We start from the raw sequence: 25,528 nt of genomic DNA, 5'->3' as shown, positions 1-25,528 counted from the left end.
TGAGTTTTCATGTGGGCAGATGTATTTATTTATTTTGACAAAAGAAACCGCTACTCGTGTGAATGAAGTATACTCAATAATTGCAGTAAAGCAGCTCTTTTGGGTTGGCAAAAATGATTCCTTGTTGTGTTAAAACAATAAGGAATCATCAACCGGCCTTTCTTTCTTTCAATAAGAACATGTTATGTGCTACTTTTTTATCAGTTGTAGTCCTCCACAGCACTTCAAGAGCTTCCTGGACAAGAGTCAACAAGGGCTTCACTTAACTCTTCATGTACTGCAGTTTCTGCCTTGAGTCACGTCTTTCTTCCAGTAATAATGCATGACTACCTAAATGTCAGTCAAAGGCCAATGAGTTAGTATGTCTGGCTGAGTCCTAAGGTCAAATGCTTCTCATACCAGGTGTCGCTTTTGAAGTGACTTTAACATTAAACAGGAGTCAGTCATCAGGCTGAGCTTATCGGGCAACCATCCAGGCTGACAGTCCAAGGCCTCTCTCTAGTTGCTAAACGTCCTCCACATTTCCGCTAACTTGGAGCTGTTGTCCATGGGAACAGCAGACTGCGCCCTTACTAGCACATGAGCTCATGCCGAATTCAGTGGTGCCACCTCATATGATCCAGGGTGCGGTGGCGTGGCCCGAGAATAAGGACAACATCTGCTCGTGACTGACCAGCACCACACTTGTTTGGTGCCAAGCACCCAAGGCATGGATGTCCTTAACTTTGTCTGTTTTACAAGTTAGATAGCTTGGTAAATATACCAGGGAGCGGGCAGGCAGGAACTGTTATTCAAGGGCCTGGGATTATCCTGGAGCCTGTTGATAGAGTAGCTAACAGCCTCTATGTGGTGTGTGGAGTGACCTGTGGATGAATTGCCCCTGGCATATCATATGCATTCCACTTCTCAGGGTGCACCTCAGAAAGGAAGTTGCACTCTTGGGAGTTGAGTAAATAATGTGGAAGAAGTAATAAAATATGATTAGATTCTAAAACAACATTTTATTCTGTCGTTCTTTCACAAGCTTCAATAATAAATGCCCCTGACCTCTAATCTGTGTAATTATCTTAACCAAAGCACAGTGGTAGGATTTCTGACTGAGCTGCTGTGCTTACTCAGCCACACAGCCAGAAAAAAAGTGCTGAGAAACACTTTTGAAGAGAGTAAAAATAGATCTCTGAAGAATATTTTGGGCACAACTGAGAAGAATCGACAGTGATCAAGTGTGTTTACGGCAAGAGATTACGTCATAACTTCCGATCTTGGATTGTTGTACAATCCTTCCGAAGAAGTCACAGAAAAGCTTGTGGAGGTTGAATCATCACGTGTGACATTGCGCGCGACCTGAGCGAAACATGCAACAATTTAGCTTAGTGAGTATCTAAAGGACTAACTCCATAATTGTGTTTTGCTTTTTATTTGGCTTTTGTGTGTGTTTTTATGGTACTACAGAGGGTGTGATAATACCACTGAACCGGAAATTGAACTTATTGTGACTGACATCAAAAAATATTAAGACCATATTATTCATAAATTATGAATTGAATGTGAAAAATATCCTTCCTCAAATTTGCCACTACATATTAAATTTAAGGATGAGTACATAAGTGGTTAACCTATTTTTACACTTGTATAAAGATCAAGTTAAAAAGCATGGCACATGAAGTTCACTTCAGCTAGCCCCTATATTGAAATTTTATTATAAACCATACAATTTCATTGATTTGCTTGGTTTGGGGTTTGTATCTTGGCTTTGGCTCTCCTGGGCTTTGGCCTGAAAAGTGGGGGGGGCCCAAGGGGGCGTTTACCTCCGGGCATCCACCTGAGGGGGGGCAGACAATTCCCCCTCATACGTCCGCAAGCAAGTAGAAATCGGAGTCACAGACAGACAGTTTGTTTGGAATTATTTAGACATAGATGTTATCACATGCAATTATATAGGATACACTGATTTTAAAGACAACAACAACTTACCGCTTTGTCAAACTCCATCTCTGAAAAGAATTTATACCACGGCTCATTCTCTAAATCTACATCTTCCGGACATACATCCTGAGTCTATAGGGGCATGGCAACAAGAGGAGGAGGAGAAAGACAAAGAGAAGACAGTTCAGACAGCATGGAATAACACACCAAAGTAATGAGCCATCAGACATTATGGGCCCTATTTTCGTGCCGGGCGCAAGTCTAGCGCAAAGCGCAGCCTAACTGTGTGCATGGGTGGCCTTTTCTTTCTTTTGGTATTTTGCTAGACGCAGGTAGATTTGGGCATAACAGGGCGTTTGCGCCTTTGTGCGCTGTTGTGGAAGGAAGTAGACGTTTGCAAAGCCAATCCATGCGGTGTCCACCATTTGCATAAAAATCTGGGTGGATTGAAGTGAAAACCGGAGTACATCGTGGCTGACATTGCAGAAACAAAAAAAACATTAATCTTGGGATCGTACCCAGGACATCAGATAGGAAGTACAGAGCGCTAATCACTCAGCTAAAACTCTGGGCCGCTGGCTCGCGATAGAGGTAAAACAGGCTGGCATCTGTTATACATTTTCATATTCAAGTCCTATCCCAGCATAATGCCCCTTAACATGCACATTAACCTATTATTGATCAGCCTGATATACTAATCGTCTGTGTGTTTGTGTGTGTGTGTGTGTGGAGGGGGGCGGCGGTGGGTAGGCGGCGTTGTGGCGTGCGGCCGCATATCCTTACAGGGTTCGCGGGTGGGCTGCAGCCTATCCCAGCTGTCTTCGGGCAGTCAGCGGGGTACACCCTGAACTGGTTGCCAGCCGATCACAGGGCCTAAAATCTAGTCTACTTTTTGACCAAATTTGCAGATGCGCCGGGGAGCGAGGCATAAATGCCCAGTGAGGCGCTTGCCTGTCTACCAAATCCACAAACATGCCAAACTAAACCATTGTCCCTGCACGAAAATGACGATGTGCCCGCTTTTACACCAAGAGCAGACTACTTTCTGTCACCAAATTATCACGCTAGACTAGACTTGCGCTGGCACGAAAATGAATTTACACCCGTTTTTATGCCAAGTGCACGGGCACCAGTCGACCAAAATGTACTGCACCAAAATCTCATGATTTCGCCAAGAGTTCTGCTTGTTAAGGGATAGGTTCACATTTGATAAAAAAATGTCTAATTATTATTTTGGGAATAGCTTTTTAAAAAAATATTGGTGTGGCAAATATCACAATATATAGGAAAAAAAAGTGGAAAGATCTGACTGTGAGTATAATACATTGGTCAGCAGTTATCGCCTCGAGTTTTGTCAATTTGAAGTTGCTATAAGTAACAAGTACAGACTACAGACTTGAGAAATTCACTGGTCAGTGACCTTTAACCCCCTGGACAAATGATCCAGAGTTTTTATTTGGATGAATAAATGTACATGTCACATTTGGGCTCTGTTAAGGAGGTCTATGTTGCAATTTGTCACAATCCATGAACCTATCCTTTAAAAAAAGTAATTTACCCCAAGATGCTGTTGTTTACACTTTCACATGATCTAATCAACAGTTACACAACAATGATGAATAATCATGCAGACTGAGACAATTAAGCAGTAACATAATCCTCCATAACATATCCGGTCTATGGATTACAATAAAGTAATGAAAAAAAATAACTTTAACCCTACTGAATGAAAAACTGAGCTGCAATATAATTGTCAGCCTCGGAACAAATGGAGAGGGCTAACTAGACGTTCAGACGAAAAAGTATTTACATAAACAATTACAGTCTTAGCATCCTGTGTTACATATGCTCAACTGGAATTAAACAAGCAATGCTTGAGTAGATTTCATTATGGTCGTAGATACCACACTGTCAATCAAGGACTAAGCAGCAAATCTTCATGTGAAGAGAAGGACAGCCGTCAAGGACACTGACATTTGGGTCGGCACCATGTCTAAAGGTTAGCATTTCAATTCCTCTCGCCAAACACCTAGCATCCATGAGCTGTGTCTGCCCGGCGAGCCGATTCAACCCAATAACCTTAAATTGAAGAAGAACGACAATGGGTCCCCTTGTAAGCGATACCCCTCCCCGAGGTAAGCGGGGATCATCTGTCAAAGGAACACGACACCCTTTAGGAATGTGCCCAGCAAGGCGACGTTGCCTTCGGTGGTGAAGCTGCCACCCGGGAGCTTAGATGCAGAGGTGGGTGGGGGATGGATGCATGTAGGAGTGGGGTGCTGCTCACACAACATGCAGGGGGAGAGCAAGAGAGAGAGAGAGATGGAGCGAGCAAGGCAGGCGGCTAACATACCGTTCTCTCCAGCTTCAGCACCGACGATTTCCCCGGCTCATACTCAAAGATGCTCTTAGGCTCGGCACGGTACTTCCTGGTGTCTACCTTTTTATCCGGGGGCTCCCACTCATTTCTGTGGAGAGGCGAGAGTCAGGGTGGGTTGGGAATAGGATGGGAGAGAGCCAATCCTCATTATGTTGTCACCATGGCAACCATCTATGGCTAGTTTTTTTAATCTAAATATTCTGGCAATCAGCCCAACCCTTGTCTCCCTTGAAAGATGACAAAAATGTTCAATTCACATTTAAAGTGGAAGTCAACCCAAACAGATTTTTGGGTATGAATATGTTCTATGCAGGCCGACTAGTTGAAATACGGCATTCTGATGAATATTGCGTTTGTGGAATATAAATTAAGAAGCAAAATGCACCCACTTTTAGCCATCTCAAAGGGCGGCCATTTTGTCACTTCTGCCAATTGACATTGAAGTTGCTCCGGGCTCCGATAACGACCAATTACGGCTCACCTGTTTTCTGAAGCTGAGCCATGATTGGTCGTTACCTGAGCACATGATTGGTCGTTACCTGAGCCCTGGGTAGTTGTGGTAGTTGTGTTTTCAGTCGACAGAAGTGACAAAATGGCCGCCCCCTGAGCTAGCTAAAGACAGGTGGATTTCTCATATTCCACAAACGCAATATTAATCAGAATGCCGTGTTTCAACTAGTGGGCCTACATAGAACATATTCTGGTAAAAAATATGTTTGGGTTGACTTCCCTCTTTAAGACTAATTGGTAGATCAACCGGGTAAACAAGATGGGGCTAGGTGACAAAAAACAGAACTCTTCATTTCCCAATCGAATTCCACAACAGAAAAAAAATCTGTTTAAAAAAACAGTATTTGTATTATCGTTCTCAGTGGCACACCTCCCATGTTTTATGGTGTGCATTCAGGCATTGACTTCTTCATGACCAAGGAGGAAAGGTCAGACCTCGACATGTCATCCACAGCTATAGTGGCTAATGCTTCCAATCTTCTAATCCTCCATCACCTGTTCTCCTGCATCAGTCGTCTCTCAACAAGCTCATTCTCCTTTGCCAACTTGTACGTGTGTGTGTGTGTGCGTACGTGTGCGCGCACGTGTGTGTGTGTGCTGGCGGATGCAGCTCGAGTCACATGGGACAAAACGTCCACCTTACAAAGTTGGGAGGCAAGACCAGTCTGTTGTATCACATAGCGAGCCGACTCTCAAGACTCTCGTGTACAAGACAAATCATTAGGCACACCTGTACAATCTAATGGCACCCAAAATAAGGATAATGACGCAATTTTGGTTAACAAAGACAGAAAGAGCACTCTAAAATTGTACTGCACTAAATACAGCATATACCCACAATTATACAAATATTATTAAATCAATAATTAATTGTGTATAATAATGCTCACCATAGTATAGACTTAGTTTTAAAGCTATATTACATTGTCTCATTTTAAATGAATCATTCAGTATTGTGATTGCTGAGTGTATGTAAATATGGAAAAACTGACTTTCACTTGAAAAAAAATACATATATATGTGTATATATGTTAACATTCTGAGCTGATTGAGACCATTTTATTCTGAAAGAGGACATTGTGATGATGCTGCATGTTGCAGATTGAGGACACTAACCTCTTGGCAGAGGGCTTGAGTGATGAGGATCGTGTCGGCACTGGCATTGACCTCGCTCTTGAACCAACATCTGCATCACTTTGAGATCGTGGCACACCTTTTACTAAGAAAACCGACATGCTAAGAATCAAAACACCACACCTACAATGACTACCAACTATTAATGCTAACCCCGAAGTCAGGTTAGTACATAAATCAATTTCCAAACTCACCATCTTCCAAGCAGCCAAAGGGGTTTGGACCATTCTCTATTGAGCAAGAATAAAATACTTAGACATGTATTTATCAATTTATCAACTGCAGATGTGCAGAACTTTTTAAAAATGCAAAGAAGGCACTAAAACATTGTTTTGCCTGCTTTCTGCACTCAATAATGTATCACAGTTTCACCAAATACAATCAAAGAGTGTCAATGCAAAGCACTCTACAGAAGCATTACTGAGCTAAAATGGGATCCAAGCATCAATGAGCATCACGGTGAGAGTAGTGCAGTGGGCAAAAAGTGTCCCACTAGGAGACCTTAAAAATAAACATCAATGTTAGTAGAATTGGCTGGCGGCCAGTTCAAGGTGTACCCCGCTTCTCGACCAATAGTCAGCTGGGATAGGCTCCAGCTCACCGTGACCCTAACAAGGACAAGTGGTATACCAAATGGATAGATGGGTAATAATAACAGAATTGATATAAAGCACATGCTGTGCCAGGAGGGACACACATTTTTGTGTTGAGGTAGGCCTTGATAGGATCTTTCTCCAAACTCAAATGTCATTAGAAACATTAAAGCCATCTCTTATTAAAATTAGCTGTTGACCACTGTTGTGGACAGCTTCAAGAACCAAGCTCAAAAGAGCAAAGCATGTGGTTGTGGTTGGCCTGTAGCATCATCTAGTGGCAAAAAGCTGAAGCTACATGTGCACGCAAATGCCAATTTAGTTCGAAAATAGTTTCAGAAACTGCCAGCGCAAACCTCCATCGATCCATTCATCTCTATACCACTTATCTTTTTCAATTTACAGCGTAAAGAAAGTGTTAGTGTTAGCAACGTGTTTTGTATGTGAATGTAGTTTGCATTAGCATAAAACTACTGCAACTAAAGTCTATTGAGGGTCGTTTCAATCTTTGGCTGCCTTTTGCGACATGAGACAGGAAAATATTAGACTTCTCTCTCAGTATAATGCCGTGCAGTTCTACACAGTTGCCACCTGATCAGACTTTGCACCTAATGAAGTGTACCCAATGACGTGTCTGTTGAGTGTACACGTGAACCGCTCTTTTATAAAACACTGTAAAACCATTTAAATCAAGTCAAGCCAAGTTAAATTTATTTATATACCACTTAATCACAAGAAAGTCTCAAACGGCTTCACCTGCCCATAGTTGACAAAATATTAATGACATCTCCTGATCTTAACCCCCAGGAGGGCAAGAAAAAAACAACAACAAAAAAACATCTGGGGAAAAATTAGAAACCTTGAGATTGTTAAGACTACGGTATTAGGGAGTATTCTGGGAAAATCATTTTGCAAATATGAATTTTATCCAGTTAAAACAAAGCCTTTTACCATTATATAATACAGTTTTGTACATAATGGAATGGCAAGATGATTCTTTTTTTATTTGGTGGTCTCGCTTTGGAAAAGACTTCTCATACAATATGAGATGAAATACTGATTGCTAATTTCATAGATTAAAGCGAAGACAGTCCAAACATATTTTTTTCAAGAATATGTTCTATGCAGGCCGACTAGTTGAAACACGGCATTCTGATAAATTTTGCATTTGTGGAATAAGATTTAATCCACCTGTTTTTATCCATCCTTGGGTGGTGGTCATTTTGTCACTTCTGTTGACTGTAGATGACATCACAACTGCTCAGGGCTCAGGTAACGACCAATCACAGCTCACCTGTGTTCTGAAGCTGAGCCAGTATTGGTCATTATCTGAGCCCTGAGCATCTGTGATATCATTTTCAGTCGACAGAAGTGACAAAATGGTCGTCTCGTGAGATGGCTAATAGCGGGTGGATTTTGCCGCTTAACTCATATTCCACAAACGCAATATTAGTCAGAACGTGGGCCTGCAAAGAACATATTCTTGAAAAAAAATGTGTTTGGGTCGACTTCCCCTTCAATAGTGTGTGCAAAAGTGACACAGGGGGACGTTCTGAGACACATCCTTGTGCCATGTATATGATAATGTGAATGCATATTTAATAATGAATCATTTCTTGTCACCCGGTTCAAGGGTTATATGTTTGTAAGTTAAGCACAAACGTCGTAAAAGGGTAGTGTTAGATCAGCTGAGTATTTCTGTGTTTTACTAACACGATACAACTGCTTGGGTAGAAACTTTCGACATGCAAGAAAAAAGGAATTCATCAAATATATAATTTCTTTGTCTCAGTTCTGCAAGACAAAGACATTATTCACACTTCGCTTTATGGTTGATGGATGTTATATTACACAGTCAGGTGCGACAAGTAAAGCTGGTAGTATGTACAGTAAGATTAGTAAAGTCAATCAGAATAGAGTTCTACCATAAGATACCTTTTGATTTCATGTCATAGTTTTCAGGAAACATGTAGGTGGGGCGGTAAGGGTTTTCCTCAATAGACTCTGAGTGAAGTGATGGAGAGACACATCACAAGTGTGACATTAACACAGGCACACGCACAAACACACAGCGTATGGACACAAGCAGGGAAACATGCACCAGCAAATGTCATTAGCGTATGAAGAGATGAAATAGTCTCTTACTTACCGGGTATCCTGTGAATCTGCTTGAACATTGTCTTGTACCAGTCTTTGGACTTTTCAATGTTCTGAAAGGAACATTTATGAATATTACTGTTTGAGTAAGGCCGATGCATTTTAGCAGACGGATACAGAAGGTAGAAGTTTAAGCAATAATAGTCATTTTCCATACGTTCTACTATCCCAGTAAATTGTTGTAAACATTACAGGAGGTTGTGTTACTCACCCGCGCTGGCACAATGGGCCTGTTGAGTGGACTGAGGACGGGGGAGTGTAGCGACAGTCGCAGCCTTTTGCCGTCCATGTCTGCAACTGAATTGACCGAGTCTCTCCCGGGATCAGGGCTTTTGTCTCTTTCTGGGGTGGGGTCTGTAATTCCAAACAAGAGAATGCCACAATAACTGTGAGACACGGAAAACTTGATAGATCAAGATAAACCTTAGAATCGGATTCCATTTGCCAGTGTGACTCATTGCCACAATATTAGGTACACTTGCACTAGTCTACTGAGCTCCAACACAAACACTTCAAAACTGTCATTTTGTAAAGATGATAACGCTCAGTTTTGAGTGACGCTTTCTGAAAAGTATTACTTTAAAAATATGATCATTGTTGCGGTTGTAGTGTTGCACTGCATCATGTCAACTGCCAAACAAAATATTAGAAATATTTCTACAGTACAGATCTTATACTGGATCCCATTAGATGTTGCAGGTGTACCTCTGAATCAACAAGATATTAGGGGTTATATTCATCATGAAATTTGAAAAAATATGCATGCCTCGTTAATGGGAGAGGGTGACAGAGACAGAAAGAGAGACAGACGAGGTAGGATGGGTGATTTGAAATCGTATAATGACACTTCTATCTATACTATGTAGAGTGTGTCACATCATGTTTTTTCTTAATGTGACACAGATACATTTCAGTTTCCTATGTTTTGATTCAGTTTTGGTTTGTTTTCCAGTGTCTCTCCTGTCTGGTTGCGACTACTTTATCTCCACTTTGTCTCATAAGCCCTTCTCGCCTTGTGTCAGCCAATCAGCTCTCTCCATTTGCTTGGTAACAAGCAGAGGTGCTCAAGTGACTGATACCCTTTCATCGTCACATGCTTGTGCTCCACAGAAGTTGGAGGCTTCCGTCTCCGTGGCAGTTCGAGGTCCTTGCTCCGACAACGCAGATCCTGTGACCACTTCTCGACACGTTCTCGGACGAGCACATCGCACGGTTAATGGGCCATTTGCCATTCTTCTCGGCTGCTCAGCCGAAACCTTATGCCTGGCCCCTGCAACTCCAGAGGCCCTGTCCCTCGGTCGTCTGTCCGCATGGCCTCAACAAGCCCCATGGGATTGGCAAAATGGCCGCCCTCCCGACAAGCCAGGCCGAGCACTTTATGTCTGGCATCCCAGACATCCACCAGACTGGCCCCGATGGGCACATTGGTACAGATCTTTTCAGTTTCCTATGTTATGATATAGTTTTGGTTTGTTTACCTGTGTTTCCTGTTTGTTGCTTCCCTGTCTAGTCATTATGTCTTTGTCTTCGCCTATCGTCAGTCTAGCTCCCCTTGAGTCAACCAATCAGCTCTCTCCATCTCCTCGTGTCTTGTCCAGGTGTTTGCATTTAGTTCCTGGTTTCTGTTCACTCATTTTCGGCTCATTGTAAAATACTTGTCCTGTCGTTCCAGGTGGTGAGTCTGTTCCCCGTGTTTCTTTGCTCCTTTGTAACACTGTCATTTTGTACTTTGCTAACTAGACCAGTAGTAGTTTTTGAGAATACCCCTGAACGCTTGCCCTCCTAGCTTGCATCCCTGCGCTTGGGTTTGCCTACCTCTTTGCCTGCACAGCACCACAATGAAACCCCCAAATGAGATAGTCGTTTTTTTAAAATATTTTTTAAAACATTTTTTGTATTCAATGTAAAAATGTTTGTATTCAATGTAAAATGTATTAAAAAATCTGATTAATAAATGAAAACAATTCATTTTGTAGGAAGCAATAATAAAGTACGAGTAATTATATTTGGTTCAACTCATATGTGGTAAGGGCCAACATTATATAACCTCTTAAATAAGGAATTATCATGCCCATGATTTTGTTGTTTTAATGGTCCAGTTCAATTTTGTAACCATTAAATATTGCGTTGTTATAAAATGACGACGACTTTTAGAGTAAAAACAATACAGCAACCTTACATCAGCAAGAGCCCAGAGCATACCTTCCAAGTGAGAAAGATGCTTTTTCTGCTCTGTTGTGGGAGAAAGACAAAGACGAGGCCAGCGTGATGACATGTGACAGAAGAACAACATAACAAAGTGGAAGCCCTGGTTAAGAGCAGCACAGAAAATGACTCAGCAAGCGGACTTTCCAAGTTAAAACATTTAAAGCAACGGACGCAATATTGTAAAAGCATGTTTAGAATGCTGAAAACACTAACTCCCAACTCAAAGACTGGTGTGACTCACCTCTGTTGTGTTGCAGCAGAACTATTGTGGGATTAACTGTGCTAGTGCATGGATAGATGGAGCTGGGGGTCGATGGGAAACAATTGTTGTTGTCACATGTAGCTGGAGCCTGATTTTCCTTTATGCTTTCTGGTGAACTGGCCTAAAAGTGACACAAAATACTAACTTTATACCATACACTGATGTGGATGCTACACCCAATAAAAGTAAGACATAAGCAATACATTTGTCGGTTACCAAAATAACACGGGACTGAGGTGGGAGAAAACATACCTGGCAGTGACTGTTGTTTACAGGCAGGAAATCAGCTGTGATGTTAACGCCTCCCTCAGCCAAGCCTCCATTCATCTGGCTTGCGCAGACACCTGCAAAAATAAATCTCCATTAATCTCTATTTGACAGCAACAATAGAAAACAAATGCAGCTAATTAATGATCAAACACCAATTACAAAACGGGAATGTTTTCGTTTCGGTGGATATGTTGATATCCCCCGTAAACAGGAAGAAAAAAAAAAGATTCTCCCACAACCTCTGAATTTTGTCATCAGAACAAAGCACCTATTCAGTGAGCTGCAAAGCCTGATTGTGGCAGTGGCCTTTATAGTCAGACTCTACAACAATTAAAGCATCGCTCCAAAAGACTTGGCTGGCCTCCAGCGCTGTCCCGATGTGCTCATCGCAACAAACAGGCCCACAGTCAAGGCCTCTGTAGCAAAGTGCAATGTGGGCACACCACTACAAAAGAGCTCTTTGACACACAAATGAAAATATGAGCAATTGCCCTTTGTCATGACCCTGAGTTGCCTAACAACGATGGATTTACTTCAAAACATGATTAGTTATATAAGTCTGACAGCTAAAGAAACATCTAAAAGCAGTGGTGGGAAGTAACTGTAAGGTCCAAGTACACAATGCTTATTCATTGTACTTAAAGCAGAAGTCAACCCAAACATATTTTTTTCAAGAATATGTTCCCAGCAGGCCCACTAGTTGAAACAGGGCATTCTGATAAATATTGCGTTTGTGGAATAAGTGTTTATCCACTCGTTTTTAGACATCTCTTCGGGCGGCCATTTTGTCTTCTGTCGACTGAAAATGACATCACAACTGCTCATAACGACCAATCACGACTCAGATTCAGAAAACAGGTCAGCCGTACGTTCAACATCGCAAGCAGTCTCAAAGACGCTCGGCAACAGTTTTAATGGTCGCAAACGCCAAGAAAAACTGTCTGTGACCATTAAAATTCTTGTTGAATGTCTTTGCGACAGTTTGCGATCTTGAACGAACTTTGATGAAAAATGTGTCTTTACTTGGGAGTTGAATCAGTACTTCTATTTCAACCAGAGTATTTTTTGCACAAGTTTTTACTTTTGGCACCTCTGTCTAGAAGGCATGTGATTTATTTTTTCCTCATGAATGCAACATTAAGCTAAACAGATTTTACAGAGAAACACACACAGCAACGCAACTACTGTATTATCGTCTTCAATTTTTTTTCAGTATGTACAGATTTTGTGACGCAGTTGTGGCATCCACTCATGAGGCTTACTCGGTGTTGCGACGACGCTGGAACCCGCACTGCTGTCGTCATCTAAATGGACGAGGGTGGCCCTCAGTGTCACCACTCCTTTCCCTTTGCACACCCTGCTGGGGTCCAGACCTGAAAATGATTGTCATTAACTTTTCAGAAAACATCCACTGTATCTAAAAGAAGTGCACTCCATCATCAGGTTTTTAGATCCTCACAGCCCAAATGACCAAAAAAGAACATCGTAACCAGGCCATCTAATTAATATCCTGTCTTGTAAAACTAATTGCCAAGATCACTCAGCCAGAACAGGAAGTAGAGCACAGCACACTCATGTTATTAACATGATTCCACATCCTTCTAGATTTTCAGTGGGGAGTATGAGGTGTCCCACACTTGTAGGTGCTGAAAAATTCATAAGAAGGAGGGAACTATCACCTGCAGCAGGAATCAGGTCAGGGGAGCCTTTCATGGTTGACAGAGGCGTGATCTTGACGGTGCTCACAGCCCTGGGACCTGACGGGACTTAAGTACACACACGCACGCAGAGACAATAGTTCAGTTTGATGTGTTCTGCAATATAAAAGCAGAATTCCATCAACTTTGTGCAGACTTACCAGGAGTTGGGCTCGGTGACACGCTGCCCTCTTCTGGAGAGCTCTGAGGTGTGCAGATATCAACAAAACAAAATCAACGCTCTCATCCATTGAACAACACATTTAATCAAAACGTTTAACTTGCGCAACAGCCAGATGAGGAAAGGACAAGTGGTATATTTTGTCTTGCTGCAGGGAGAATGTCACCAAAGAGAATTAGATTGAAGGCAACTGTGTTGCTGAGTGATGCGTGTAACTTCCTCTGCCCCAGCTGCATCAGACTAAACTACTTTCCCACTAGGGGTTCTAATATTAGCTGTGGATCAGGCTGAACTTTCTAACCAGGCGCGCATTGTATTTCATAATGAAGAACTGTGACAACTAAGCAAAACAAAATGTGTGCTTGCATTGCATGCTTGGCAGCACTCGTTGCAATCAGACCATATTCAGACTCCGAAATGAAATCCGCTGAAAGAACCAAAAGGAAGGCAGGGAAGTTGTTCTGTAATTTAGTAAAATAGAAGTTTGATCCTGAGTGTTGTGAAAAAAAAATTAAATCCTGGGTAAAACCTAAACTCTTAAAATAAAGTAGTTGATTCTGGTTATTCCATCGCACCTTTAGTACTTATTAATGTGGTTATTTTATGTCACAAACTTGTGAAAACAGCTTTCCCGCTCTCTGCTCCCTTAAAGGGAAGTCAACCCAAACACATTTTTTTCAAGAATATGTTCTATGCAAGGCAAATAGTTGAAACAAGGCATTCTGGTAAATATTGTGTTTGTGGAATAAGAGTTAACCCACCCATTTTTAGCCATCTCTGGGGGCGGCTATTTTGTCAACTGAAAATGACATCACAACTGCTCAGGGCTCAGGTAACGACCAATCACGGCTGTCCTGTTTTCTGAAGCTGAGCCGTGATTGGTCGTTACCTGCGCCCTCAGCAGTTGTGATGTCATTTTCAGTCGACAGAAATGACAAAATGGCAGCCCCCTGAGATGGCTAAAAAGGGGTGGATTTTGCTGCCTAACTCATATTCCACAAACGCAACATTAATCAGAATGCCGTGTTTCAACTAATAGGCCTGCTGGGAACTTATTCTTGAAAAAAAAAAGTGTTTGGGTTGATTTCCGCTTTAAGTGCCTTATGGGAATGCATGAAGTTTTCTGAATCTAAATTTCAAATCAGTGACATCAGCACTCAGGTTAAGATGCTCAAGTTTAATGTGAGAGTTGAAAATTTACAGAATACAGAAGACAATATAACAAAGGATGTTACATGTACAATATGTTAATATTCTGTACTGCTGCTGGTTATAAGCTTTCTTCAGTCATCAAATTTTGTAAAGAAATTAGACATGTTCCCTTAAACATGTGTTAGTCCAAGCTTCTTCGTTTTTGCATGCGGAGAGAAGGGAACACCAAGGGCAACCGTGTAAAAACAGTGAAACACTTCTATCACTCTACCGGGCCTCCCTTTGAGCACAGCCAGAACCTGACTTAAGAGACTAAACCGTTTGAAATTCCAAGAAAAGGCACACACTGGTTGTTTGGGGAGAGGGCATTGCACTGAATCACAGTTAGCTCCAGTGTACTTATCATAACCACGACTTGGCATACGGTCACCTCACTTGACCCAGCAATTTAAGTACTGCCAAGATGTCCTAAAATCCTCCGAATTGGAGCACTGAGCACAAAGGTTAGGCAGGGTTCTACAGTAGATGCAACTTCTGATATGCACGAGGCTAAAGAACCTAAATGGATATGAGGGACTTGAAGTGAATCCAAAAACATCTCAATGGGACGTGAAACAGAAATCTTTTAAAGGTAACATTCAGCCTTGATGATAATCTCGCCGACTATCACAAAATTCTGTGTGCACTCCCGTACACTTTAATACAGAAATCCCTCCATTTTCTCTTCTGCTTATCCTCACTTGGGTTGGCAGTGAGCTGGAGCCTAATCAAGTCAAGCCAAGTGTCAATGATGGCATTTCACAACTTCATTACTTCCACCAGTGACATTAGTTACTTCTTACACATCCTCAGATGAACCCAAGGCAGTGAATATAAAGAATAATAAAGCACAAGATGACAGCTTGCGATGTTCAGTTTGCTGTATAAACACACAGGAGCAAAGATTACTCCTGGCCTTTTTAGGAAGAGATATCCCAGAAGAGATTCATCTGTTCTGTCTGAGGAAATAACTCATGGCTAGTTCAGAAGCTGTAGGACGGCCAACCGTGATCATGACAAGAAAAAGGTTTGACTATTCATTATAAAGTAAGAAGCCACTAGATCAAAGGTGTCAAATTCAAGGCCACATCCGGCCCACCGCATCATTTGATACATTCCATTTTTTTTTCTTTTTTTTTTCTCCATCAGACCATGTCAGATTTACCGAGTTGTACACTCACATGGCAAGTAAATTAAAGGGCCTGTATCATGCTAAATCAACTTTCTTGAGCTTTTAGCCATGTTAAAATAGTAATTCTTCACCAAAAACACCCCCAAAGTGATGTTTTCCTCCATTCACCCATATCTGAGTATTCCTGCGCATTCTTGCTCTCTAAGGACCAGCTCCGCCGAATCCAAGAAAATGATTGGGTCCTCAAGCTTAAATGTGTAAAATTGAAGGAGCCCCTCCCTTACCGCTCATGCAGAATAAACACACGCCCACTTTCCCTAAGCAGTCAGCGGGATGCCCGACAAGCGTATCTGTGAGAGCTACGCTATGAACGGCCTCCATGGCCGAGATGCCACGGCGACAGACCATACAGCAGCTCTTTGTCTGTGATTGTCATTTCCAGTGGACCGCCTGGTGACCCTTGGCCTGACCAAAATGGATTGGCAGGGAGATTAAACCTTAAAGTGAAAGTTAACCCTCACATATTATTTTCAAGAATATGTTCTATGCAGGCCCATTCGTTTTAACAAGGCAATATGATTAATATGAAATGAGTTAAGCGGCAAAATGCACCCATTTTTAGCCATCTCAGGGGGCGGCCATTTTGTCACTTCTTTCGACTGAAAATGACATCACAGTTCCTCAGGGCTCAGATAACGACCAATCACGGCTTACCTCTTTTCTGAAGCTGAGCTATGATTGGTCGTTATCTGAGCCCTGAGGGTGTGTGATGTCATTTTCAGTAGACAGAAGTGACAAAATGGCTGCCCCCAGAGATGGCTAAAAACGGGTAGATTTTGCTGCTTAACTCATATTCCAAAATATTAATATTAATCAGAGTGCTGTGTTTCCCCTAGTGGGCCTGCATAGAACATATTCTTAAAAAAAATACGTTGGTGTTGACGTCGGCTTTAAAACTGGCACAATTCCAACAAACAAACCTGATGGAGAGGCCAGTGCTGTAAGTAAATCAAACCGCTAGCTAAATGATGACACCGTTAGCATTAATGCAGTAACATTAATTTCGTTGTCAAGCACGATGTCCTGTGTATTTTGTTGTGTAAGAAAAATAAACTTACTTGTTACACACATGTTCATGGATGAATAGTACATTAATGCTGTATAAAGATTGCCAATTGAGTCTGGATCGAGGACGTGGCTCCCCAACATGCTCTCCCATCTTTATTACTATTTACCGTTTCATGACTGGTGCGCGCAGCAGCCAGCCTTAGGACAATAATGAAGGGTCGAAGTAACCACACGGGGAGAGGTGAGGTTTTAAAGAGCCAGGTGTCTTACCTCCAGGTTTGAAAAGCAGCCACCAAAGTAACTCATATTTCATAAGAAATTACATTGCCATTGTGCCAAAGATAATCTTTCTTCATTAACCCTTAACACCCCAAAATTAGGTATACTTTAACTCAGACACACTTGCGCACACAATGAATAAAAAAAATGTCCACATGAACTAAAATGTATTTTACCCCCAAATCTATTTCCAAAAATGTTTTACACAATCATAAACATGACAAACTTTACTTACACGTTGAAGGGCAAGCTTGTCTTTAGAGGGATGCTAGTTCCAGCTCACGGTCCGCATCAAGACCTTCTGAAGCCTCCTGAGACGTCTGGCTAATCTGAGGGGATCCGAGCAGGACGTCCCAGCTTTGACCTTGACCTTGACTATGTAGGCGGTCTGTTAGTTTCTGATAGCAGGTGTGCCCAGATGGACCTGTCACCACATGCCAACTGGGAATGTGGCACCACTCTGCAGAATCCACACAGACCTCCACATCAAATCCTACTCCCCCTCCCACATAGAGTGTTTGCTCCTAGACTCAACCCTCCATACCTCAGTCAACATGACGCACTCCTAATATGTCTACTATTGCTTGTATGTTAATTGATATATGCCAGGTATGTTGCCAAATGGGAAGAGGGATTTTCATTCAGGTTATATATAGTTTGTTAATAGTCAAAGTAGTCTGCTCCTTTAGATACATTGACACCATGTAGCATTCATGGGGTTGGCTAAACCTTAGAGTGATTTAAATGCAAGTTAATATTTTTCTGAGTCCAAACACTAAATGGTTCCCAAATAGTGAACTTTTTTTTCCACCAAAAGATCAAACATATACATAAATTAAGATGAGGACTGTTGAGAATGTTGTCAATTTACACTTTAATAGCCAATAAAATTCACAAAAAATAAAATATGGAACACTATCATCAGTATGATCCATCTATTATGATTGTGTAAACATTTGTTTATGTTCCCAAGTATGAATTACAGTACAGTATATGGTTTAAAATTTCAGACTTTTGTTGGGTTAGTCAAATAGTGTGTGTGTGTTTAAAGTAACAAATATTGAATGATATTACCAAATTGAATATCTGTCAGGTCTGTAGTAAGCACTAGGAAAGAGATACGAGGATAACAAAACTTTGTAGAGGGATGACTCAAATTGTAATGATTGTGTTACTTTATTTCACATACTTTAACAACTTTCTGTCCTCTGATAACCAAACAAAGGCAAGGTGATCAAAAGATGGCTGTCTTTCAAATGAGCTAGGTCAAGGATGGGAAACTTAAATTATGTTGCCCATTGAAATGTATTGGGAACATTTGGACGTCTGGGATTACATTTTTTTTTTTTAATAAAATCTTGAAAAACAGCTGATAAACCTCCAATCGGCAGGAAAAAAAAGGGTGATGGCTCCCCCAAAACACACCAAAAATATTGGAACAAAAATATCTGTGAACAAGTGTGCAAATGTCTACTGTAGTAGAGGAGACATGTTTATAATCCCCCCCACCCCAAAAATGTTTTTGGGTGAAAATTGATCAAGGGGCCACTCACAGTGCGGGCGTGGGCTCCAAGGTGCCCATCCCTGAGCTATCTTAACACAAAAACGACCTTACTCCAAACTCTACTCTACTCTATTATAAAAACTATAATAGACAGAGAAAGGGATGTTATGTAACACCCTTTGACTTCTGTTTTGTCAGCGAACAGCAGATAGGTGAGAAGCTATCCAGCAGTGTGTCTGGGTCCCACCAAACCGCTCCAAACATGGCTCGAAAAGGCTACAGCAGAGCAGCAGCTTATCCTCCTAATTGAGAATCTCCCCCCTGCCTTCCCCTGCGCCCTCCCAGCTCTCTTCCATAAACAGCTTCCACCCTGGAAAGCAGCCGGGGATTCTACACATTCCTCCACCAAGCTATTTGAAGTTCATTTCAAACAACTGCAGCATAAAAGGAAATGTATGTAACATGTCGTTATGAGCCTCGCAGAAGGATTACATATTCATGTTGATAATGGAAGGAGCTTTAAGTATATCCGTATGGACACCACTTCAATAAATTCTTTAAAAGTTCACTAATTAAAATATCATAGTAACATGAGAAGCAACTGCTTTAATGAATTTATCTGTTACATTTGAGGGCTTATTTTGAGGTCTGTTGAGGAAATTTAAGTCAAAGTTGTCCTCACGTTCATATTGCAACACACCAACATATGACAGATGTGCCCCTGTCTGCTTGGAGAGCCTAACAGATAGCCACTGTGTCCATGTTAAGTTGGGGATGTGACCATGGCCAGATCTCAGGGTTAGAAAACACCCCGTTGGCAGATGTGAAGGTTCTGGGGACAACTGCAGTTGGCCCCTTCCGGACAAAACGCCTGTTACAATTTTTTTTTCCAAAGCCAGACTTGTAAAAGGCCTGCTAGGCTTTAAGAGACAGCCCAATAAGAATGTCAGTAAGCTGACAGTAACCAGGGCACTACTTATTCTCAGCGAGACCTCCAGGCTATACTTGAAGAGTGACAGCATGGATCATGCGCGCACAGCCCACGGGATGTTTACTACTTGACAATATAAAAATGTGCATATTTACAAGATCATTGTGTTTTTTTAATAGTTGTTTGTGTGGGTTCACTTAAGGTACTGTCTGCCCACAGTCTAAAAACAGTACAATATGACAAAGTTGGCAATTTGTTAAGAGATAAATTTATGCGATGACACAAACCCAAACAAACTTTGACCAGCAAAAAGATAGTGTGGGACTTAGTGTTTCCATCGTACGTGTCAAGGGAGTCCTCGCTTGATGTTTTCGAAATGGCCAGAGGCAAGCATTAAAATACAGTGGTGCCTTGAGAAACGAGTGCCCCTACTTACAAGTTTTGAGATACGAGGCCAGTTTTTTGCTTTGACATGTGAGTGCAAACTTGAGAAAATGAGGGTTGTATGGTGGCAGTGCCAGATCGGATTAATACATATTCTTGAAAAAAAGATGTATATTACCAGTCTCAGTTTAAGTTAACTGTCAAACTAAATTTAAAACAAAATGAATCACACGTTTTGTACCTTTGATGCACAACATGGGTCAAAAGTGACCCAGCTGAGTTTTAATTTTCTATATTTTGCAAAGAATAAAATTTTAGTATTCAAGGTATTCCTTAATTAACTTGTTTTTGATCATCATACTTCCTTGATTTATTTTTTATTTTATTTAATTCCCTCAAATGCACAACATGGGTCAAAAAACATATACCGGTATACAACACTATATATATATATATATATATATATATATATATATATATAGTGAGATATTCTATCAACTCCACTTTATATAAATATTTCTGTATGTGTATGTATATTAATGTGCCTCTCAAAATATTGTGCTTCAGATATTTTTTTTTACCCAGAGTATGGCTGTACACAGATTTACTGCTGAGATGGTTGCATCGATACTAGAACAAGAACAAGACTGGGAAGATAAGAAGGCAATTTGGGGGTTTAGGGCTCTGAAGAATGTTCCTTGGTCTCTCGCTCTCTCATTCTCTACCCTGCCTTCCTGAAGGACTTCTACCAGGAGTTCCCTCCCAAACCGGGAAGGACACCCAGGTGGCCATGGTGCACACACCAACATGAGCAGCACAATGTGCGCTGAACTGAACGAGAAAGTGTGACAAAAACGCTTTTGTTTTTGGTCGTGCAATAAAATATACATAAATAATCTGCATTTAATTTCACCATAATATCAATTTGCCACTATCTGGAGTATTCAAATATTTTCTGATGCGGTAGCTCAGCTGGTAAAAGGTAAAAAAAAATAAGAAGCTCAAACAGTATAGTGACAACCATTGTTTTGGATTGAATTCGTAAGATGAGCGATATAGGAAAATAGCTTGAAATACAATGTAACACATGTTGAAAAATATTATGAAATGTCATAACAATGCCCTGGAAAAGTAATTGCGGTCTTGAAAATGTAGGTGGTGCCAAAAACAAGACTGACTCTACTGAAAAAAAGGAGTTCAATGGAGGAAAGATGAAACATACGAAAGACTGCAATTTAGTTGGGGATATTGAAGCAATGCTCACAATGTTGTTTGATGCCATCACTAGATAACAAGCTCAGCTGTGGCCAGATTCCCTGTGGCTTAGCTCATAGCGCGTACTGGACATTAGGTGAGTGGCAATGACAAATTCAATCGTTGTCTGAGAACGCGCGTCAAGAGTTTCCTCATCTCTCCTGGATGTTTTGACTGATGCATGGAATGGAATCTCTGAGCACGTTCCCTAATATAACTCTTGGACAGCTTCGTGCCACAGGCCTACTTGATAATTGACTCATAGGATATGGCGGCTAAACATGAATATAAACAGCAATGTGATAATCCAGCAATTTTAAGCGCTGTGAGATTATCCTCGTGTGAAATGGTCTCCATTTGTCTTTTTAAGGAACACACGCCCAGTCTGACTTGTGTCATTGCAACAAAACACAACACGCAACTCAATCAACATCAGCCTGGCTTCTTAGGGTTTGACACAAATCTCCCATTTAAATGTAGTACTTCATAAACTGCAGTATTCTATCTTAATGTCCACTTTCTCTCCTACTGATGTTGTTATAAATCAAATCACACCCACAACAACCGAGTAAGGCAAGTAAGTGAGGACAGCAAAAGACGGGTGAGCTATAAATTTGCAATGTATCACTCACAATTGATCATTGTGGTTTGAGTGATGATGAGTCACCTCACATGCTCATTCGTTTTTAAATATTCGCCAGCAGCTGCGGTGACACAGTTGTTTTCCATCAGCTGCTGACTTGTAACGGAGCAGAGCAGATGGGTGGGTGGGGTGTGTCACTGGAGGCCGGCCGGCGCTGTCCAATTCCATCATCAAAGCACAAATTGCATTTTGCGTGCTTTGTTTCCATGCGTCCATACGCGATGGACCATGAAAAGCCAAAGCATCACACTTCACTCTCCACTTCATCCAAAGGAGAAAGCGGACAAGGGGGAGACGAGGTGGTTGCTAAGTAACCTGTTGTAACATTGACATGCAACGAAAACAGAAACCTGGTGTTTGAATGTCACATGACAGCCACATTATTCCAAAAGCTTCCGCCACTGTACAAGATCCTGTCAGTGCGCTTATCATGTAAAAATGTCCATTCCACCCAGTTCTGAGATTGCAATGAATGTTTGCACTGTTCCTCAATGCGTTTACAGCTTCTCACAGAGATTACATGGGCCCCAATTAGCATATTGCTCACATAGCGGCAAATAATGGACGAGAAGCTAAAGAAATGCAACTACAAGTCTGACTGTCTGTGCTTCAAAACAGATTGGTCATCTAAATAGTGCTTGGTTCTCATATAAATCTTTAAAAACAGAGTTTAGGCTTTCAAGCTTTGCAGCGATTGCTCCTCCTAGACTAAGGTGGGATGTAAGGGGGGTGGTGTAAAGTGACTCTTGAAATGTCTCATTAATATTCATAACTGTGCAGGGTTCATACCAAGAGGTCCTGTGCTAATCCCTTTTGTTCTGCTTAAATGCAGCAATATATTCTTAAAAGGAAAAACAAGATGCAGGGTGTTAAAAAATACTTTAACACACAATCATTTGCACTAAGCCCTTGAGCACTGAAAACAGTATCTGACACATTTGACTTCAATTGCATACGAGAGTGTAAAACTTGTAGCACTGGCTCTTTGTGACAAAATAGACAGCAGTTGAGCCAGCGGCTACCCAACATGCAAAGTGAGCAGAGCACCGTCTCTGTGTCAACACTCACATCTCCTCTCATGTCATGTTGTGAGGCAAGCAAGCGTCTGTGTGTTTTTCGCTGCTGTGTTAACACTGGGTCAATACTTGGAAGCTAAACAGCTTGTCGTCCTCTTGCTACATGGACTGCTGTCAGTGTCAGCACAGTAGAAGCATGAGATACTTATGACAAACGGTATATCATCATATCGTCACTGTCCCGTGAAAAACACTGATGTCCAATTTTGGAAACATTTTTAATTTTCACGTTAATGCCATGTCTATAACGCAGAAACAGCGTTCACGTAAAAATAAGAACATTGAAAAAAAATGCACATAAGTGTTTTTCACAGCGACGATACAACACTGTTTCACATATAGTGTCAATGCTCTTTGGACAGATATAGGTAGTGGATAGAAGGGTTGTTCTTTTAAGTAAACACTGCAGAGATACTGCACTAATCCTGTCCAACCAGGCGATAAGAACAAGAACAAGCCTTTATTTGTTGCCCTGAAGGGGCAAACTAAATGTTTACGCTTTTTTAGTTTGTATATTGAACATGCCAAAGAGAGAAAGGCCGGAAACACAAACATTCACAATCTGGATCCTTAGGACATATTCCAGTGAGGGGATTGTAGTGTTTATTCAAGGGAAAACGGCAGTGTATTGGAAGCTAACTTGCACCTCTCGTCCAGTCCCAAATTTTGGGGCCTGTAGTGGGACATGAACCAGCAACCCAATCTTTACATAAGGTGACGGTGGGAATGTGGCAAATACACACACAAAAAAAAGTCTGTCTTTGATCTGTCCTAAGACCCATTTGATTAATTATTTGTTTGAGGTTAATATTTTATCAAGCCTGTGAAGCGTCATGTTACGCACATCACTTGGACTGAAAGCAAAAATCTAGTCATAAGACTGTGAATGAGAGTGCGGAAATGCTGACTGAGGGAAATTTGAATTTTTATGAGGCAGGTACTAGTTTTTTTCTGTTTTTTCTCAGATGTGGAAGCAAACCATGTTAAATTTGACACACATATTGAATATAAAGCTAGTGATGTAAGAAATGTAATGTAACAAAACCAACAACACATCTCATCTACACATCTATCATTCGGTGATGTGTTTGTTTCTGCGTCTTTTTAAACTCACGTTGGTCATGTCACATGCTGCTGTTTGTCCTGGTAGGGCATGTACGGTAGTTAAACATTTGGGCCGCCTGTGTCAATAAAAGCAGGGAGTAGTGACATTATATGAGGTATACTACTGTGCACTAACGTAACACTGTTTGGTGAAACTTAAATATAGGAAGAAGAATATACACAGAAACAATCACGTTAGGGCAGTGTTGACATAAATACTGCTAGGAGTAATCAAAAGCAGAGCCGCGATGTTGTCGGCAATAAATCAAGCCATGGTAGTCAGTAGCAATTAGGCACAATGACCTGACTTTAAAAAAAAAGCTTGAGACATTTTCACTCACACAAAATAATCGGAAAAGTAATGACGATACATAAATTCCTCCATTTTCCTCATTAGAGCCTATTCCAGTTGTCTTTGGATATGAGGCTGGATAGCTACACCTTGGAATGGTCATCAGCCAATGCAGTGCGCCTTTAGACAAACAACCATTAACCCTAACATTCACACCTAGGGAATATTTTGAGTCTTCGCTTGAGCTAAACATGTCTGCCTTTGGAATGAGGTACGAAGATGGAGTGTCGGAAGAAAATGCAAACTCCAAGCAGAAAATCTCACTCAGAACTGTGGGCAGGCGTTCTAACACTGTGGTACAGTACCACCATTGCTGATACATTAATTCCGTAACATTACAGTATTTCCATTGAATCAACATGGTTTGTCAATCTATTCAACTGTGTGGACCATGAAAGTGATGTTCCTGACTCGACTGCCCACTGACTGCATCTCTGATTTGCTCAAAATTTAATCGCCATTAAAGCCTGTATGGTCCCAAAAACAAGACAAGCAGGAGTCTAATCTAACAAGCGACCAAAGAGAATCCAGTGATAAATCAATTAATAATAAATTTATGCCATTGGTGGGCAATAAAGTCATGGATGGGCTCTGCTAGGCATGCGGCACTTAAAGGCTGTTGGTTCCACTGTGTGTGATTGCCTTTGCTGCAGTGACAGTCCCGAAAACAAAACTGAGTCACAGAAACGCTTTGGTTGGATCAAATAAGACGAATCGACATTGAATAATAAATGGCGAACGCTGCTACAGCATTAGCGACAGTCCAACAAAGTCAGCTATTAAGTGTGTCATTGAAAGAGTGGGGTTGGCAAGGTAACTCAGACAATATTAAAAAATAACAACAAAATAAACACATTTCAATGATCTTACCAAGGAAAACACGTGCTTACCTGTATTTGCTGATAATAATCCAGTGTTGTGATGGCTCGTGCAGTCTGCACTGTGCTGGGATGGCTTCTGCCTTTCTACCAGCGTCCTTTTTACGCGTCACACACACACGCGCGTTCGTTCGCACTTAAACACACGCGCGCGCACGCACAGACACACACGCTTACACACACGCGCACGCTGCACGCAAACAAACCTCGGCTGCGTCAAGCTGCAGTAGAACCTTCAGCCCTTCACAATAAAAGCATTCAGCACAGATTCTGTTTTAATGTGAAAGTCCCAATCAGTTGTCCGGAATGGCTAAACGTCGTCTAACTTTGTGTAGCACAGGAGGAATTTAGTAAATCGGTTTTAATTCTCCGTGCGAGTAAGGGAACATGTACGGATTGAATTGCATACTCGTT

The 25,528-nt window shown here is 41.4% G+C and overlaps 1 protein-coding gene across 11 annotated transcripts in view; it reads right to left on the bottom strand.

The window, feature by feature from the left end:
* Positions 1-25,253, bottom strand: part of sorbs1 (sorbin and SH3 domain containing 1) — a 45,075-nt gene extending 19,822 nt beyond the window's left edge. For 5 of the 11 annotated variants that reach the window (XM_086044890.1, XM_086044896.1, XM_086044897.1 and 2 more), the window contains exons 1-14: positions 25,127-25,253; positions 13,299-13,341; positions 13,120-13,206; positions 12,703-12,813; positions 11,423-11,514; positions 11,150-11,291; positions 10,903-10,932; positions 8,912-9,054; positions 8,693-8,753; positions 8,479-8,547; positions 6,145-6,180; positions 5,933-6,035; positions 4,280-4,394; positions 1,975-2,058 (exon numbers count right to left, since the gene is read on the bottom strand). In XM_086044890.1, coding sequence (XP_085901016.1) covers positions 1,975-2,058; positions 4,280-4,394; positions 5,933-6,035; positions 6,145-6,180; positions 8,479-8,547; positions 8,693-8,753; positions 8,912-9,054; positions 10,903-10,932; positions 11,150-11,291; positions 11,423-11,514; positions 12,703-12,813; positions 13,120-13,153 — 1,020 coding nt within the window. In that variant the 5' untranslated portion in view covers positions 13,154-13,206; positions 13,299-13,341; positions 25,127-25,253. Of the gene's footprint in view, positions 1-1,974; positions 2,059-4,279; positions 4,395-5,932; positions 6,036-6,144; positions 6,181-8,478; positions 8,548-8,692; positions 8,754-8,911; positions 9,055-10,902; positions 10,933-11,149; positions 11,292-11,422; positions 11,515-12,702; positions 12,814-13,119; positions 13,207-13,298; positions 13,342-17,223; positions 17,446-25,126 lie in introns of those variants that run through there. The other 6 variants (XM_086044891.1, XM_086044901.1, XM_086044895.1 and 3 more) reach the window with 6 other exon arrangements.
* Positions 25,254-25,528: the final 275 nt, after the last annotated feature.

This window comes from Filicampus tigris, chromosome 11, assembly GCF_054856515.1.
Source record: "Filicampus tigris isolate MCC_2025a chromosome 11, RoL_Ftig_1.0, whole genome shotgun sequence".
Lineage (NCBI taxonomy): Eukaryota > Metazoa > Chordata > Actinopteri > Syngnathiformes > Syngnathidae > Filicampus > Filicampus tigris.
This window is presented reverse-complemented; position numbering and strand designations above follow the sequence as displayed.